The sequence below is a fragment of the Lolium perenne genome, chromosome 1 (genome assembly GCF_019359855.2).
Source record: "Lolium perenne isolate Kyuss_39 chromosome 1, Kyuss_2.0, whole genome shotgun sequence".
NCBI lineage: Eukaryota > Viridiplantae > Streptophyta > Magnoliopsida > Poales > Poaceae > Lolium > Lolium perenne.
Genome location: NC_067244.2, coordinates 133,589,408 through 133,607,948, shown reverse-complemented (window position 1 = coordinate 133,607,948; position 18,541 = coordinate 133,589,408). Strand labels below are relative to the sequence as shown.

Below are 18,541 nucleotides of genomic sequence, written 5' to 3'. Positions count from 1 at the left end.
CTGAGTTGCAGCGGCCAGTTATCCTTCCACCGTTGGAAGCGGGCGGTAACGCTGCTCTGTGAAACCAGCCTCACGCCATTTCCGCCACTCCAAGTGCAAGGACGCCCAGGCTTTCGCCGGAGCGCCACGAGCCCACAACACAACTTGGAACGGGCTGTCCACGAAGAGCAACCCAGGCCCAGGCACAAGCGCCACTCGAGGCATCCAAAACGCCACCCTAATGCCCCCGCTCGGGTTACAAGTCCTTGCTAATTGACTCGGCGATACACGTCGATCGAAGAGACTATTTAGCTGGTTGGATTCCTCTTGAGTTGGCGAGGTGGGACTAAACTGGAGGGGAATGATGGTTGGCTACCTCGCGCAGAAGAGTGCACATGAGGAGATGCTCTCGAGTGGGCTTTTGGCCTCTGGGCTGTTTTCTAGCGACGACGCAGTTTCAAACAGGCCTGGCATCAGCTGCTTCCTCTGGCCTCCATTTTATCACTTCGACTTCTTCCTTTGTTCTTGAATTTTTAACTTTGCCGCTAAGTTTACTTTGATTAGAGCAATTCATTCTTTGCTAAACAACAGAAACGACACTATTATACCTCGAGGCATCCGGTACTCTTTTCCAACTTTGCGCACAGTTCAAATGAAGTAGCAAGAGAGGAGGGAGAAGCAGAGGGCAGATCACATTTTCAAGAGGATTTGCAGAATGCACAAACAAATTTAGTGATAAGTAACAGCTTGTTACAGAACTGCTGCAACGGTAGAATGAACAATCTTATACTGGGTAACCTGATATCATCTCGTCAGTTGGTACAAGACATCACCCTTAAATAGAACTTATTCAGAAGGGAAAGGTTACATGCATACATGCAGCTTAATTAGAAAAACTAAAATAGCTGCGACAAACAAACTAGGGTGCTCTGAATACGTTGTTAGCTTCACAAATTAAACCTCGAATCCCGAGTGCAAAACTAGGGTGGTTCCTGACACATTAAAGAAAGAATAACGAGACAAAATAAAATATAACTTTTCTGCCACTCCTGGTCAATCGCACATGGATTTTATTTATTTATTAATTGGTAAAACAATAAGAATAGACTAGGACTCAAGTGAGAGAGCACAGCGTAATACAGATATTAATGCCCTGGCTAGGACCAAGACCTACACTGGGATAGATCAAAAGTTAAACTTTAGCTGTGAGTGTGATATTTTTTTCTTCATTTGAGCACATAAAACAGTTTTCAGGACTACAGAAAAGATGGAAAGATTTCCAGATCCAAGTATAGGATAAGAAAGCAAGAGGTGTCTTAAGAATCACCAATGGTAGGACTTTCAGAATCACATGCTCAATTGGAGTTGAAAGAGTAAATAACTTTAACTGAGGCTATATATCAAGTAGACTACTGGTAAGGAAAATTGAACAAAGAAAACAAAAGATAAACATCAAAACACAAACATTCTTAGTAACGATATAAAAATAGAAACCACAAGAGTTGTTGCCCTGGGACCATTCTTCCACGAGAAAACAGGCTAGGTGCGCTAAACCTGAAACCTTTATTTAGAGCACGGTTACCTTAAATAATGCTGGCAATGCTTCTGACAGAACTTCCAAAAGACAATGTTACCTAGATGGGAACAAAAGAGGAAATTAAGGATCTCCAAGCACAGGATGTTCAGTTACTATCTGAATTCCATCTGAAGTATGGCAGCCATCCAAACCCACAATTTTGCATCCTCATATGTTGTCGCACCAAAGAAGAATGATCTTGCACTATGCAAATTCTACTCGCATTTATCATGAGAACGTCAAAAGATGCAGAGTTTTCTGGTATGTTTCAGTAAGGAAGGAGAATAATAACGAGCCTCAGGACCCCTTACGATGTCTGCTGCAGCCCATTCCTTGAATGAATATTCAAACTTCTTCGAAAACAAGCATTCAACAGAGACGGAGACCGGTATTTTACGCAGACCGCAGAAAATAGGATGCAGTACATTGATCGCCCAAAGACACAAGAATTCAGCAGCAGAGATGGAAACAAGCAGTATACCCAAAGACACAAGAATTCAGCAGCAGAGATGGAAACAAGCAGTATAAAAGTCCAGGGAAAAAAAAGTGGTGGTCTGCCAAAGAGGGCACATGGACCTAATTGGGCCTGGGTCGCAGCGGCCAGTTATCCTTCCACCGTTGGAAGCGGGCGGTAACGCTGCTCTGTGAAACCAGCCTCACGCCGTTTCCGCCACTCCAAGTGCCAGGCTTTCGCCGGAGCACCACGAGCACACTACGCAACTTGGAACGGGCTGTCCACGAAGTGCAACCCAGGCCCAGGCACAAGCGCCACACGAGGCATCCAAACGCCAACCAAATGCCCCCGCTCGGGTTACAAGTCCTTGCTAATTGACTATTTAAGCTGGTTGGTTTCGCCTTCAGTTAGCGAGGTGGGACTAAACTGGAGGGGAACGATTAGCTCCTGCAGAAGGGTACAGGAGAAGAGGCTCTCTCCTGGGTCGAGTGGGCTTTCGGTCTCTGGGCTCTTTTCCAGTGATGACGAAATTACTCACAGTTTAACAAGCCTGGCATCTGGTGCATCTCGGGTACAATTAATTCTTGTCAAACAATTAATTCTTGGCTAAAAAGTAAAAAAAAGGCACAATTATTCCTTGAGGTATCTCGGGTCTGGCCTGTTTGCCGATACAGAACACGATTCAGAAGAAATAGAAGGGGAAGGTAGAGGCCAGATCACATTTGCAAGAGGATTTGCAGAATGCACAAACAAATTTAGTGATATGTACTAGTTTGTTGCAAAAATGCCACAACAGCAATCTTAAATTGGGTAACCAAATATCTTCTCGCCAGTTGTACAAGACATAAATCTTAAACAGAACTCAGCAAGAAGAGAAAAGTTACATGCAGCTGAGAAAAATCAATACAGCTGCACAAACAAAGTAGGATGTTCTGGACATGTTGTTAGCTTCACAAATTCAACCTCGAATCCTGAGTGCAAGAGAACTGCCTTTTGAGTTTTGACGGCAAGTTCAGTCGCACCCACGCGCACATGTAGCTTCAGTAAACCTCTTCATTCAAAGGAATTCAAAGCCGAAAAGCTCTTTTGGATCATGGGCACCAGTGATCTCAGTGTATTAAAAAATTCGAAAAGTATATTTATATATTTCAAAAAATTATTTAGTAAAATTCTAAAAGTAGCCAATGATGCATTCCACTAACGTATAAAATCTCAATTGCAAATGTTTTGTTTTCTGAGCTCCACAAAAATAACAAATTCTGAATATTTTTTTTGAGATTTGAATCACTATACTCAGATCCACATATTTGTTATTTTTGTGCAGCCCGAAATACACATTATTTTCAGTTGAAAATTTGCACGTTTGTGGGATACAATATTGACTACATCATGATTTATTTTTAAATTTTTCTAAAACTTAAAAATATGATTTTTAATTATTTTTCTGAAAAGGGATCACTGGAGCTCATGTGCACCAAATCTCTGTCCATTCAAAGCTTCATAATTTAGACAATAGGAAGGCCTCCTCTCATATTTTCTAGTCAAAGTAACTATTCCGGTCTCGAAATCATCGAGTCCATGAAGCGAGACTAACAAAGAAAAATAACAAACATGGCACGTGCCTAGTTTAAGTTCTGCACATGGCAGATAGCACACGGGAGTCTTACTTCTCTGTTCAAAGCAAGTCACTTTTCATCGAACATCGGTCGACCATCTTTGTGTCCGGCCGAACGCCTGATGTGTCACCTGCCAATCTGCCATAACATGCTCCCCATCATCTCATCATACTTGCACTTGCGCCGCATCGTTCTGCACTCCTGAAAAGCCATACAAGATACAACTCGCAACCTAATTGCAAACAAACACATCACAGCTCTAAGATGATTTCATAACTTAAAATAAAACAAGTATCATTATCTGGTCCTCCCACAAGGCCGCAACGGCGCAACCGACCGTGTCGCTAAACTTTAATGAGCAAACTGAACTAATTACCAAAGATGAAAATGTTAGCTCCCATAATTCCTTTGCAGTTGTTGATAACAACATTCTCATGAGTAAAACTATAAATGCTGGCATTTTCTTAAGAGATAATCAATAGGAAATTTGTGAGAATATTTGCTTCATATATATTGTTTGTGTGGTTTCGTTGTTAATGGAACCGGGGCTAGGCCCTATTTTTCTATGGAAATTTTTACCAAAGATGAAAATCAATAGGTGCTACCAACATGCCACATTCCGTATATGTAATGCTGAAAACAGTAGCAGTCTTGCAGATTGCAGTACAAAGAGAATATGCTTCAGCTACTAAAATCAAACAACTAATCATCAATTAGTAAAGAGTAAATAACAATAAATGAGGCCTAAGCAAGCAGTACTTCAATTAGTATATAGACTACTGATAAGAAAGACTGAACGAAGAAACCTATAAGATAAATAAACATCGAAGCACATACATTCTTACTTTCTTAGTAACAATATCATTAGAAACCCACAGCTAGAGTTGTTGCCCTGAGACATTCTCCGGTTCTCCCACGAGAAAAACTGGGTAGGTGCTCTAAAACTTAAACCTTGATTAGGAGTACACATATCTTAAATAATGCTGGTAATGCTACAGAAAATATGGAAAGATTTCCATGTGATCCAAGTATAGGATAATATAACTGGAGGTGTCTTAAGAATCACTAATGGTTGGACTTTCAGAATCACATGCTCAATTGGAGTGTAAAGAGTAAATAACTTAAAAGGCAAAGCTATACATCAAGTAGACTACTGGCAGTAAAACTGAACCAAGAAAACAAAAGATAAACACTAAATCACAAACATGCTTAGTAACAATATAAATAGAAACCACAATTAGAGTTGTTTCCCTGGAACCATTCTTCCACGAGAAAAGAGGCTAGCTGCGCTAAACCTGAAACCATGATTAAGAGTACACGTATCTTAAATAATGCTGGTAATGCTCCTGACAGAACTTCCAAAAAACAATGTTACCTAGATGGGAACCAAAGAGGAAATGAAAGATCCCCAAGCATTGGATATTCAGTTACTATTTAGATTCCATCTGAAGTATGGCAGCCTTCCAAATCCATAATTTTGCACCCTCATATGTTGGCACAGCAAAGAAGAATGATCTTCCATTATCATGAGAAAGTTAGAAGATGCAGAGTTTTCTGGTATGTTTAAGTAAGGAAGGGGAATAATAACCACGACGATCGCGCGATGGCTGCTGCAGTCCCTTCCTCGGTTCAATGTTCGAACTCCTTAGAAACAAACATTCAACAGAGGCGGAGACAGGCTCTTCTTCGTCTCCATTTGCTAGACTGCCCACGATGTCTGCTGCAGTCCCTTCCTCGGTTCAATGTTCGAACTTCTTAGAAAACAAACATTGAACAGAGACGGAGACAGGTTCTTCGTCGTCTCCATTTGCTAGACTGGCAGTAGCCATTCTTACGCAGATTGCAGAATGCAGTACACTGATCACCCAAAGACAGAAGCATTCCCTTGCAAAAAAAAAAGACAGAAGCATTCAGCAGAGACGGAGACTGGTTCTTCTTTGTCTCGAATTGCTATACCGGCAGCAAGTCCAGACAAAAAATAAAACAAGTATCATTATCTGGTCCTCCCACAAGGCCGCAACGGCGCAACCGACTGTGTCGCTAAACTTTAATGAGCAAACTGAACTAATTACCAAAGATGAAAATGTTAGCTCCCATAATTCCTTTGCAGTTGTTGATAACAACATTCTCATGAGTAAAACTATAAATGCTGGCATTTTCTTAAGAGATAATCAATAGGAAATTTGTGAGAATATTTGCTTCATATATATTGTTTGTGTGGTTTCGTTGTTAATGGAACCGGGGCTAGGCCCTATTTTTCTATGGAAATTTTTACCAAAGATGAAAATCAATAGGTGCTACCAACATGCCACATTCCGTATATGTAATGCTGAAAACAGTAGCAGTCTTGCAGATTGCAGTACAAAGAGAATATGCTTCAGCTACTAAAATCAAACAACTAATCATCAATTAGTAAAGAGTAAATAACAATAAATGAGGCCTAAGCAAGCAGTACTTCAATTAGTATATAGACTACTGATAAGAAAGACTGAACGAAGAAACCTATAAGATAAATAAACATCGAAGCACATACATTCTTACTTTCTTAGTAACAATATCATTAGAAACCCACAGCTAGAGTTGTTGCCCTGAGACATTCTCCGGTTCTCCCACGAGAAAAACTGGGTAGGTGCTCTAAAACTTAAACCTTGATTAGGAGTACACATATCTTAAATAATGCTGGTAATGCTACAGAAAATATGGAAAGATTTCCATGTGATCCAAGTATAGGATAATATAACTGGAGGTGTCTTAAGAATCACTAATGGTTGGACTTTCAGAATCACATGCTCAATTGGAGTGTAAAGAGTAAATAACTTAAAAGGCAAAGCTATACATCAAGTAGACTACTGGCAGTAAAACTGAACCAAGAAAACAAAAGATAAACACTAAATCACAAACATGCTTAGTAACAATATAAATAGAAACCACAATTAGAGTTGTTTCCCTGGAACCATTCTTCCACGAGAAAAGAGGCTAGCTGCGCTAAACCTGAAACCATGATTAAGAGTACACGTATCTTAAATAATGCTGGTAATGCTCTGACAGAACTTCCAAAAAACAATGTTACCTAGATGGGAACCAAAGAGGAAATGAAAGATCCCCAAGCATTGGATATTCAGTTACTATTTAGATTCCATCTGAAGTATGGCAGCCTTCCAAATCCATAATTTTGCACCCTCATATGTTGGCACAGCAAAGAAGAATGATCTTCCATTATCATGAGAAAGTTAGAAGATGCAGAGTTTTCTGGTATGTTTAAGTAAGGAAGGGGAATAATAACCACGACGATCGCGCGATGGCTGCTGCAGTCCCTTCCTCGGTTCAATGTTCGAACTCCTTAGAAACAAACATTCAACAGAGGCGGAGACAGGCTCTTCTTCGTCTCCATTTGCTAGACTGCCCACGATGTCTGCTGCAGTCCCTTCCTCGGTTCAATGTTCGAACTTCTTAGAAAACAAACATTGAACAGAGACGGAGACAGGTTCTTCGTCGTCTCCATTTGCTAGACTGGCAGTAGCCATTCTTACGCAGATTGCAGAATGCAGTACACTGATCACCCAAAGACAGAAGCATTCCCTTGCAAAAAAAAAGACAGAAGCATTCAGCAGAGACGGAGACTGGTTCTTCTTTGTCTCGAATTGCTATACCGGCAGCAAGTCCAGACAAAAAATAAAACAAGTATCATTATCTGGTCCTCCCACAAGGCCGCAACGGCGCAACCGACTGTGTCGCTAAACTTTAATGAGCAAACTGAACTAATTACCAAAGATGAAAATGTTAGCTCCCATAATTCCTTTGCAGTTGTTGATAACAACATTCTCATGAGTAAAACTATAAATGCTGGCATTTTCTTAAGAGATAATCAATAGGAAATTTGTGAGAATATTTGCTTCATATATATTGTTTGTGTGGTTTCGTTGTTAATGGAACAGGGGCTAGGCCCTATTTTTCTATGGAAATTTTTACCAAAGATGAAAATCAATAGGTGCTACCAACATGCCACATTCCGTATATGTAATGCTGAAAACAGTAGCAGTCTTGCAGATTGCAGTACAAAGAGAATATGCTTCAGCTACTAAAATCAAACAACTAATCATCAATTAGTAAAGAGTAAATAACAATAAATGAGGCCTAAGCAAGCAGTACTTCAATTAGTATATAGACTACTGATAAGAAAGACTGAACGAAGAAACCTATAAGATAAATAAACATCGAAGCACATACATTCTTACTTTCTTAGTAACAATATCATTAGAAACCCACAGCTAGAGTTGTTGCCCTGAGACATTCTCCGGTTCTCCCACGAGAAAAACTGGGTAGGTGCTCTAAAACTTAAACCTTGATTAGGAGTACACATATCTTAAATAATGCTGGTAATGCTACAGAAAATATGGAAAGATTTCCATGTGATCCAAGTATAGGATAATATAACTGGAGGTGTCTTAAGAATCACTAATGGTTGGACTTTCAGAATCACATGCTCAATTGGAGTGTAAAGAGTAAATAACTTAAAAGGCAAAGCTATACATCAAGTAGACTACTGGCAGTAAAACTGAACCAAGAAAACAAAAGATAAACACTAAATCACAAACATGCTTAGTAACAATATAAATAGAAACCACAATTAGAGTTGTTTCCCTGGAACCATTCTTCCACGAGAAAAGAGGCTAGCTGCGCTAAACCTGAAACCATGATTAAGAGTACACGTATCTTAAATAATGCTGGTAATGCTCCTACGTAACTTCCAAAAACAATGTTACCTAGATGGGAACCAAAGAGGAAATGAAAGATCCCCAAGCATTGGATATTCAGTTACTATTTAGATTCCATCTGAAGTATGGCAGCCTTCCAAATCCATAATTTTGCACCCTCATATGTTGGCACAGCAAAGAAGAATGATCTTCCATTATCATGAGAAAGTTAGAAGATGCAGAGTTTTCTGGTATGTTTAAGTAAGGAAGGGGAATAATAACCACGACGATCGCGCGATGGCTGCTGCAGTCCCTTCCTCGGTTCAATGTTCGAACTCCTTAGAAACAAACATTCAACAGAGGCGGAGACAGGCTCTTCTTCGTCTCCATTTGCTAGACTGCCCACGATGTCTGCTGCAGTCCCTTCCTCGGTTCAATGTTCGAACTTCTTAGAAAACAAACATTGAACAGAGACGGAGACAGGTTCTTCGTCGTCTCCATTTGCTAGACTGGCAGTAGCCATTCTTACGCAGATTGCAGAATGCAGTACACTGATCACCCAAAGACAGAAGCATTCCCTTGCAAAAAAAAAAGACAGAAGCATTCAGCAGAGACGGAGACTGGTTCTTCTTTGTCTCGAATTGCTATACCGGCAGCAAGTCCAGACAAAAAAAAAAGTGGTGGTCTGCCAGAGAGGGCACATGGACCTAATTGGGCCTGAGTTGCAGCGGCCAGTTATCCTTCCACCGTTGGAAGTGGGCGGTAACGCTGCTCTGTGAAACCAGCCTCACGCCATTTCCGCCACTGCAGGAGCAAGGACGCCCAGGCTTTCGCCGGAGCGCCACGAGCCCACTACGCAACTTGGAACGGGCTGTCCACGAAGTGCAACCCAGGCCCAGGCACAAGCGCCACACTAGGCATCCAAACGCCACCCAAATGCCCCCGCTCGGGTTACAAGTCCATGCTAATTGACTCGGCGATACACGTCGATCGAAGAGACTATTTAAGCTGGTTGGATTCCTCTTGAGTTGGCGAGGTGGGACTAAACTGGAGGGGAATGATGGTTGGCTACCTCGCGCAGAAGAGTGCACATGAGGAGATGCTCTCGAGTGGGCTTTTGGCCTCTGGGCTGTTTTCTAGCGACGACGTAATCACTCGCAGTTTCAAACAGGCCTGGCATCAGCTGCTTCCTCTGGCCTCCATTTTGTCACTTCGACTTCTTCCTTTGTTCTTGCATTTTTAACTTTGCCGCTAAGTTTACTTTGATTAGACCAATTAATCCTTGACTAAACAATAGAAACGACACTACTATACCTCGAGGCATCCGGCACTCTTTTCCAACACTGCGCACAGTTCAAAAGAAGTAGTAGCGAGAGAGGAGGGAGAAGCATAGAGGGCAGATCACATTTTCAAGAGGATTTGCAGAATGCACAAACAAATTTAGTGATAAGTAACAGCTTGTTACAGAACTGCTGCAACGGTAGAATCAACAATCTTATACTGGGTAACCTGATATCATCTCGTCAGTTGGTACAAGACATCACCCTTAAATAGAACTTATTCAGAAGGGAAAGGTTACATGCATACATGCAGCTTAATTAGAAAAACTAAAATAGCTGCGACAAACAAACTAGGGTGCTCTGAATACGTTGTTAGCTTCACAAATTAAACCTCGAATCCTGAGTGCAAAACAACAGCCTTTTGACCTGACAGGGCAAGTTCAGTCGCAACCGCGGGGACATCTCTTCGTTCAAATGAATTCAAAAAGGACACTTCAGTAAACCTCTTCATTCAAATGAATCTGCGGCTTCATCCATTGAACAACGGGAAGGACTCCTCTCATAGTATGTAATCAAAGCTACTATTCCAGGTCTTGAAATCGTCGAGTACATGAACGAGACTAACAAATAAAAATAACAAACATCCAAGGCACATGCCTAGTTCAAGTTCTGCACATGCCAGATAGCACTCAGGAATCTTCATCCTCCGTTAAAGTATATCGCCTTCCATCGAACATCAGTCCACCATCTTTGTGCCTGGTAGAGTGGCTCGCTTTTCACCAGCCATAACATGCTCCTATCATCCCAGCATCTCGCATTTGGGCCACCTGGGTCTGCACTTCTGAAAAGCCATACAAGATACAACTCGCAACCTAGTTGCAACTACACGTCACAGCTCTGACATAATTTCGTAACTTAAAACAAAACAAGGATACTTATCTGGTTCTCCTGCAAGGCCACAACTGATTGAGTCGCTAAACTGTACCAAGCCAAATAAACTAATTACCAAAGATGAAAATCAACAGGTGCCACACAACACACCAAATTTTACGAAAAAAAACAATGACTACAAATTTACCATATACTACCTCCGGACCTATTTAATCGACGCGGCTCTACTCAAACAGTAAGCTAGTTTGGGCTCCTATCCGCGTCGATTTAATCCGACCGGAGGGAGTATAAGGCTGAAGACAGTAGCAATCTTGCAAATTGCAGAACAAAGAGAATAAACTTCACCTACTGAAACAAAACAATTACCATCACAATTTTTCTTTGTGGCCACTCCACTAATATGCGATGACTCGTCCTCGCAAAAACATAACTTGAAGCTAATAGGATTCAGATTCCAGCTAGGTGTTACAAAATTCAACTCTCGAGTTTTAGCATCTGCACTAGCTCCACTCTTTTGTAGAATGTCAGAATTTTGTACTCCTTTCCGATCCATGATGAGTGTCGCTGATTTAGTATTACAGAGTTAAGTACACAGTAACAGAGAGAAAAATAAACTTCAGGTGCAGCAACTGGTTCAACAACAACAAACAAACAGATACAGACACAAAACAACTGCCACCACAAATTTTCTCTACCACCACTCTACCAATCTGAAACTAGTAAAACCTCGCAAAAACATAATCTGAAACTAATAAGATTGAGATTCTGGCTAGGTGTTACAGCAATCAACCAACAACATCATGCCCGCATGCCCGCATGCCCAATTTTAGTACTCCTATATGTCCACTCCCTTGAAGAAACAAAGCCGGAAATATATAGCACATGATCCAAAGATAAGGACAGGCCGTCTTGGAATCAAATTAAAGATTCACGAACAAACGGCACAAAATTATAGATTAATCGGCTGTTCGGGCCTCCCGTGAACAATGCAGGGCTGAATTTCTTGAAAGCCTCACACAATTACACAATTAGATCATAACACCGTCGAATCACAAGAGGATACAAAGAAAAACTAATCAACAAACAGACCAAAGAAAGGGCAGATCACGCATGATGATCCGCAGTACGGGTGATGACCTCGTCACATCTTGGCGAAGGACGCGGAGGACCCGGATCGGTCGTAGTAGTACTCGGGGAGGGCCTGGGGGCGGGACAGCATGAGGGGGCGGTCCTTGGCCTCCTCGGGGTCATCGTCGCCGTCGTCGTCCACGGTGTGAAGGTGGATGCAGGAGCACCGCTCCATGGATGTAAAGAATGCCGCGGCCACGCTCCCGCCAACCCAGATCGCGTACCTCTCCAGCTTCTCGAAGGTCAGGATCCCGCCGCCGTCGTTGTCGCCGGCGTCCATGGCTGCCATCCGATCAAGAACAGAACGAAATGGGGGATCGGGGTGGAATCGGTGGCTAATTCTTGCAGCTGCCTTCTGGTTTTTTTGTGGGACAGTTGTAGCTGTGTTCCAAAATTGGGAGGGATGGCAAGATGCTCCCGCAATTAAGGTATGGGGCCGAACCGCTGAAGGGAGCGGAAATAGATGGCACAAGGGCAGGCGGGAGAAAATTGCATAAAACACCACATTTGAGATAGGTTTCACAAAAACACCACTCAAAAAATAAAAAAAATAAAAAGATCGGTTGACCTTTTATTTTTTGCAAAGTGCAAAAAGCACTAACCGATAGAGGGCCACCACCGGACCCTTTTGATGAGAAACAACGTCAACAAAAATGAAGTGAGTGATTAGTGTTTTTGCAAAACAAAAAATCAACAAGTGGATTTTTGCCAAATTTTTGAGAAGCGGTGGTTTTCTGAAACTCTAGTCCCTATGTGGTGGTTTTTGCAATTTTCTCGGAGAAGTTGGATTCACTCAAACTCTTGCTTGATAGATTCGGGCAAGCGATGATTTTATGAACTTGTTGGGACAAAGAGGAGCATCTAGGAAGGTTCTGGATGTGCCCAAGAGCTTTTGGACCAAAGATGCATCAATTTCATGCATCATTAAAGCATTGTGTCATCAACTTCACCGCGTAGTTGTCAAGCACAAGGTTTCATGTAAGTAAACATAAATAAAATAATAACTAAAGTAAAGTAAACTAAGCAACTGAAATAAACTAAGTAAAAACAGTAAAGGTTTGTTTTTTGGGGTTTTGAGTGCAAATAAGAAAGAAAAATATTTATGTATTTTCGGATTAAAATAGCGATGCAAATAAAAATTAAGATAAAAGTGATGAAAAGTGTTTCTTATGATTAAAACTGGACCAGGGTTTATGAATTCACTTGACTATTCTCTCTTTTAAGTTGTGGACAATAACATTTCATCAATGAGATATGAAGACAATAACTCTAACATGCATAAGACAAGCACCCATATGGACATCACGTCCTAACATAGAGATGTGCAACACATCTCTCTTACACTCCACAAGATAGGAATAACTTCAAGCAATCTTTTATTAAGAGTTAATAGAGCATAGATAGAAGAACTTTGACATGATATTTGAATATCAAATATGCTACGTTGAACAAACAAGATCATTGCTTTTGTCACGTAACGAACATAGCACATGCATTCACTTTATCCCTAGTGAGATAGCAAAAGAAAAGGCAAAGACACAATAGATCATGAATTTATTGTCACTATTCAATCACTAAAACATACTATTTCATCTAACACACACATTACCACACACACGTTCTTGCATACAAGTTTGATCTGAGCCAATACTTAAGAACGGGGTACATAATATGTATCTATCAATACATATTATACAAAGTATAGCAAAATCTCATAGCATCATATCATAGAATAAAGATCTACTACATAGGTATTACAAACATGACCATAATCATGTTGGACTGCTCATATGGTACTAAGCTACCGCCACAAACCCGTAGTCCAGAGGTGGACTACTCCCCTTTATCATGGTGATGATGAAGAAGACGTTGAAGAAGGTGAAGATCCCTTCGATGGCGGCTCCGGCGAAGTTTCCCCCTGTTGTGGGTATACTTTATGGGTATATCAACGACGTGGTCTATATCCGGCAAGCCGGGTGGCCCACAGATGGTGATGGTGGCATAGGGTCCATCGGGCGGCCCAGTTGCTGTTGATAGAAGATGGATGAAGTCCAGCCCAGGAACAGGAGCCGGATCTCAACCGACCTATGCAGAAGACGGATCCGTGAAGGCCCATGAAGTATCCGGATCCACTACGGAAAGTAAGGAAAGGTGGATCCTTGACGTCCACGGCAATGTAATATTCCGTAGTTAGGCAACTTGTATTCCGGCTAGGACTCTCCGTGTAAACCCTAGATCTGAGTGCCTTTATAAGCCGGATCCTAGGAGCCCTAGAGGCACAACCACAACTCATTGTAACAACGCGGAAGCGCCCAGATAATTCCAGACAAGCAGCAGTAGGCCCTGTCTTTGAGCAGGTGTTCCGAAGTTGGGTAAATCGCGTACCACCGTCCCGAGGACTCTCCGCCCAATGGCCCCTACTTATTCTCCCCCTCGTGAGGATCCCTCTTCCGAGGCACCGTCGAATAGGCAACGACAGTTAGCGCCCACCGTGGGGCCAGCGGCGTCTAGAGGCCGGAACCGGGAGGGTTCTACCTTCGGAGGCATCGGCGACACCATCGCCGTGGGGCGCGTCTTGTACGCAGGAAACTTTCTGATCGTCCCTCAGGACGAGTGCTGGATTCCGGCTAGGACAGACCCCGTCAAGCTCTCCATCATCCCGATCGGCGGGATACACATCTTCATCGGTGAGATCCTCGATTCCGATGGAAACGCCCTGGTAAGTCACGCTGACGCGACCGCCGCTGAGCGGGACGCAGTCGCGAAGATCTGATCTGAGATGCAGGAGTTTTCTAAGGAAGAATCCGCCTTAGATCTGGAAATTTCAAAACCCACCCATTCCGCCCCTGAGCAGGAAAAACCGGTGGAAGACCAATGCAAATCCGCCTGGGTCTCCCAGGTGTTAGATAAGCAAAGGTGCCACTTCGTGCACTTCCTCGCACATACCACAGGAACCGCCCCTCCTCAGGACGGAGCCGGATCCATGCAGGTTGAGGCTACCGGAGAAAGCGACGCCCCGGATCAGCTAGAAGCTGTCGGAAACGGCGAAACTCCGGACCAGCAAGGGGATGCTGGAGACAAAGAAGAATCAATCCTTGGTAACCTAAGCCTTCTGGCGATGCTTCCACTATGGATACAGAGGAGTACAACTGCGCCATGAAAGAGTTGGAAGATGAGGAACAAACCGAGGCGGAATCCGCCCCGCCTAAGGAGGTTTTCGCAACCATAACTGGGCTGGAGCAAAGAGCTGACGAAGAAAAAACCACATCCGACCCCATGGAAGCTGGTCCGTCCGACTACGAGACTCCGCAACGGGTGCGATTTCGCATCGTGCAGGACTCCGGAGAAGGACGCATCCCAGGGAGCGACGAAAATCTGTCCGCAGAAGAGCTCGTTGAGCAAGCTAGCATAGGTGCCATCGCACACTCGGAAATCCTCAACAAGCCAATAACCCCCGACGATGCCGCAGATCCGAAAGCTCTAGAGGCTGCAAGGATGGAGATTCTAGGCACCGCCAGGAAAATTGCTAACAACGCAATGGTAATGTTGGAGGAGAGACAAGAGGCAGAAAAGGTGATGCAGAACTTCCTCAAGAGAGAGCGTGAAGCTGTAGACTGCTTGCAGAAAGCTAAGCAACTCCGAGAACAGTGGGAGTCCATGATGGGCGATGCCCACAAGGAAGCAGAGAGGATCCGGCGGGAAGCTATCACCCCTCGCAAGATCAACTTTGCAACCCCCACCGATCAGCAGCCACTCACAACTCCAAAGGAGAACATGAAGAAGGCTGCGGAATGCTGGCTAAAAACGACGAAGAAGTCGACATCAACCACCTCCGCACACTCGTTGCTTCAACAATGAAGCAGCAGAAAAAGGAAGACACTTCGCGCAAGTTGGAATCCAACCCAGAATTATGCATATCCACTGTGCAGAAGGACGCCTCCGGAGGCCAGCATCATGACAACGAATCGCGCACCGGATCTACGGAGCGCAGAAGGAGAACCAGAGAACATCTGAATCCATCCTCGTACCTTCGAAGACAACTCCTTCAGACCCGAAGAAGGGAAAGGACCCGATGTACACACTGGTACGGACAAATATCGGAACCCGTCACCTCTGCCCCGAATCCCGCGTCCTCCTCCACCACCTCGCCACCAAAGTCCAGTCGGAAACACCAGACCCCACGGGCCCGGTGGATTCAACATCCGCGACAATGTGGTACCTCAGAGGAACCGGAACACGGAGCGTACACCGGAGGCTCGCCGGAGCCGGAATGAAGAACGCGAGCCGGAGCCTCGCAGAAGCCGGAACGATGGAGGCGACCGCCACCATGGCGAAGACAGCCACCAGAGCCAGAGTCAGCAGCAAGAAGGACGCGGAGAATCCGAAGGTGGAAGCAAAAGGTCCAACCGACCCCCTCGCAGATCTCCCTCCCAACCACCTAGTGGCGGAGGTGGAGGCGGAGGCCGGAGATCTCGCTCTCGCTCAAAGTCTACCCGCAACGGCCCGCGCGACGCAAGAGAACGCCTCAACGAGTACAGATCTGACTACATTGGTCCAAAATGCTTCGGCAGGATGATCCGCGAGGAGCCCTATCCAAAAGGCTTGAACCTTAAGCTACCTGGAAATCTGAAGCACTATGATGGCAGCGAAAGGCCCGATACCTGGATCGAAGATTACTTCAATGCAGTAAACTTTGCCGGAGAGAACCAGAGAATAGCCTGCCGCATGCTTCAGTTGTACCTTATTGGTCCAGTCCGTACTTGGCTCGGCGACCTCCTGGAGAACTCCATCTTTTTTTGGTTTGACATGAAGATCGCCTTCGAAAAGCACTTCAGGGGCACCTACAAGAGACCTGCTACCGTAAGCGACCTGCAAGCATGTATTCAGAAAAAAGGCGAAACATCACGGAGTTTCCTCACACAATGGTTAGCAACCAGGAACGAGTGCGAGAACGTGGATAATCGCACAACTATGCACGCCTTCATAGGTGGCCTGCAGAGGGGAGGACTACTTCGGCATAAGCTTACTTGCTTGATCAATGAAAACAAATTGACATTGGATGACATGATCGGCATTGCAAGTACTCACACTGATAAGGGGTTGCCCGATCTTCTCAGTAAGCGATGGGTGGTGATGAACACGCGATGGTAGCAGCGGATGGAATCGATGATATGTGGAGGATAACTTGTATGACGCCGACGAAGTCTCTCGATTGATTCCTGATGCCAATGCAACAGTTCTCAACCCTGCAAGATATTCGCAACTCCACACACTTGCGCACGTAGCCGCCGACCACGAAGCGGTAGATTGCACAAACTTTCGGTAGCATAAAACTCCAGATCGCAACGAATTGGAGAGTTGGGGAACAATAGTTTTGCTTAGCAAACAACTATGAACTAGGGTTTATCTTAAACGTGGTCTAAAGCATCCAGGGGGCGTCCTATGGACTTATATAGGCGTCCAGGACGACTTCTGGTCGAAAAGATACAAGAATAACCGACCCAGAATAGATCTGGTCGAGACAGACTCGGACACGACCGGTCTGGGGGCCGGTCGACCGGGCCTGGGACCGGGCTGGCCAGTTCAAACCGGGCCAGGGACCGGGTGACAACCGGGCTCCGAAATTGTGGCGTAGTAACCCGCCCGGTTGCAGTCAGCGTGGCGCCCGGTTGGCGGCGGGGTGGATCTGGCCTGGGGTCCCCGTTGGACCAGGCCAGGGACCGGGCTCGCCGGCGTGGCGGTCGGTCTGACCGGGTGCTGGGTCGGCCTGGACTTTGTCTTCTCCTCTCGCGCATGCCTCCCACTCCTCCCTCGCGTGTCCATGAGATATCTTCATGTCCAACTCCATGTCCAGCTCCATGTCCAGCTTCACATCCATCTTCACGTCCAGCTGCTCTTCTCCTCCTCGTGCGATGCTTGTCTCCTCTTGATACCTGATGATACATAAATAACAGGACTTAGGCAGTATGAAGTTCTCATCAATCAAAGTATCGTTTAGAAACAAATTCACCTGTTGTTTAAGTAGCTTCGCACGAGCCCTTGTAATTGGTCCAATCCGAACTTCATTGGACTTGAGCTTCACAGCAGGTTCATCTACATTTATCAATGATGGAGGTAGTGGTGTAGTAGGGATGTCCTCATCATCTCCCCCCTTCAAAAGGCGTCGGCCCCGACGCTCCAAGGTCTTCTCCGTCATATGACTTCAAATCAGCGACATTGAAAGAATTACTGACACCAACCTCATCAACTGGAAGATCTATCGAGTATGCATTATCATTGATCTTGGCAAGCACTTTGTAAGGACCAGCACCACGAGGCTTCAACTTAGACTTCCGCAGCTTCGGGAACCTATCCTTGCGAAAATGTAACCAGACCATATCACCAGGCTTGAACAACATCTCTTTGCGCTTCTTATTCATCCTTGCAGCATTGCTCTTGCCTTTCTTCTCTATCAACTCTTTAGTCTTCACATGGATCTTACGCACAAAATCTGCCCTCTTGGATGCCTCCATATTAACTCTCTCATGTATGGGCAAAGGCAACAAGTCAAGTGGAGTAATGGGTTTGAAACCATACACCACCTCAAAAGGACACAACTCCGTGGTAGAATGTACCGCCCTGTTGTAAGCAAACTCCACATGCGGCAAACACTCTTCCCACTCCTTCAGGTTCTTCTTGATCATGGATCTCAACAATTGTGACAAGGTTCGATTCACCACCTCAGTTTGACCATCAGTTTGGGGATGACAAGTAGTTCTGAAAAGTAGCTTTGTCCCCAGCTTTCCCCAAAGTGTCTTCCAGAAGTAGCTCATGAACTTCACATCACGATCAGAAACAATAGTCTTCGGAACTCCATGTAATCGTACAATCTCCCTGAAAAACAGATTAGCAATATGCGATGAATCGTCGCTTTTGTGGCAGGC

General features: G+C 44.3%; 1 protein-coding gene across 1 annotated transcript; it reads right to left on the bottom strand.

Moving 5' to 3' along the window:
* Nucleotides 1–11,410: 11,410 nt before the first annotated feature.
* On the bottom strand, nt 11,411–12,060 carry LOC127294365 (uncharacterized). The gene has a single exon (XM_051324194.2). It carries the CDS (start codon nt 11,905–11,907, stop codon nt 11,632–11,634), a length of 276 nt encoding a protein of 91 aa, XP_051180154.1. The 5' UTR covers nt 11,908–12,060; the 3' UTR covers nt 11,411–11,631.
* Nucleotides 12,061–18,541: the final 6,481 nt, after the last annotated feature.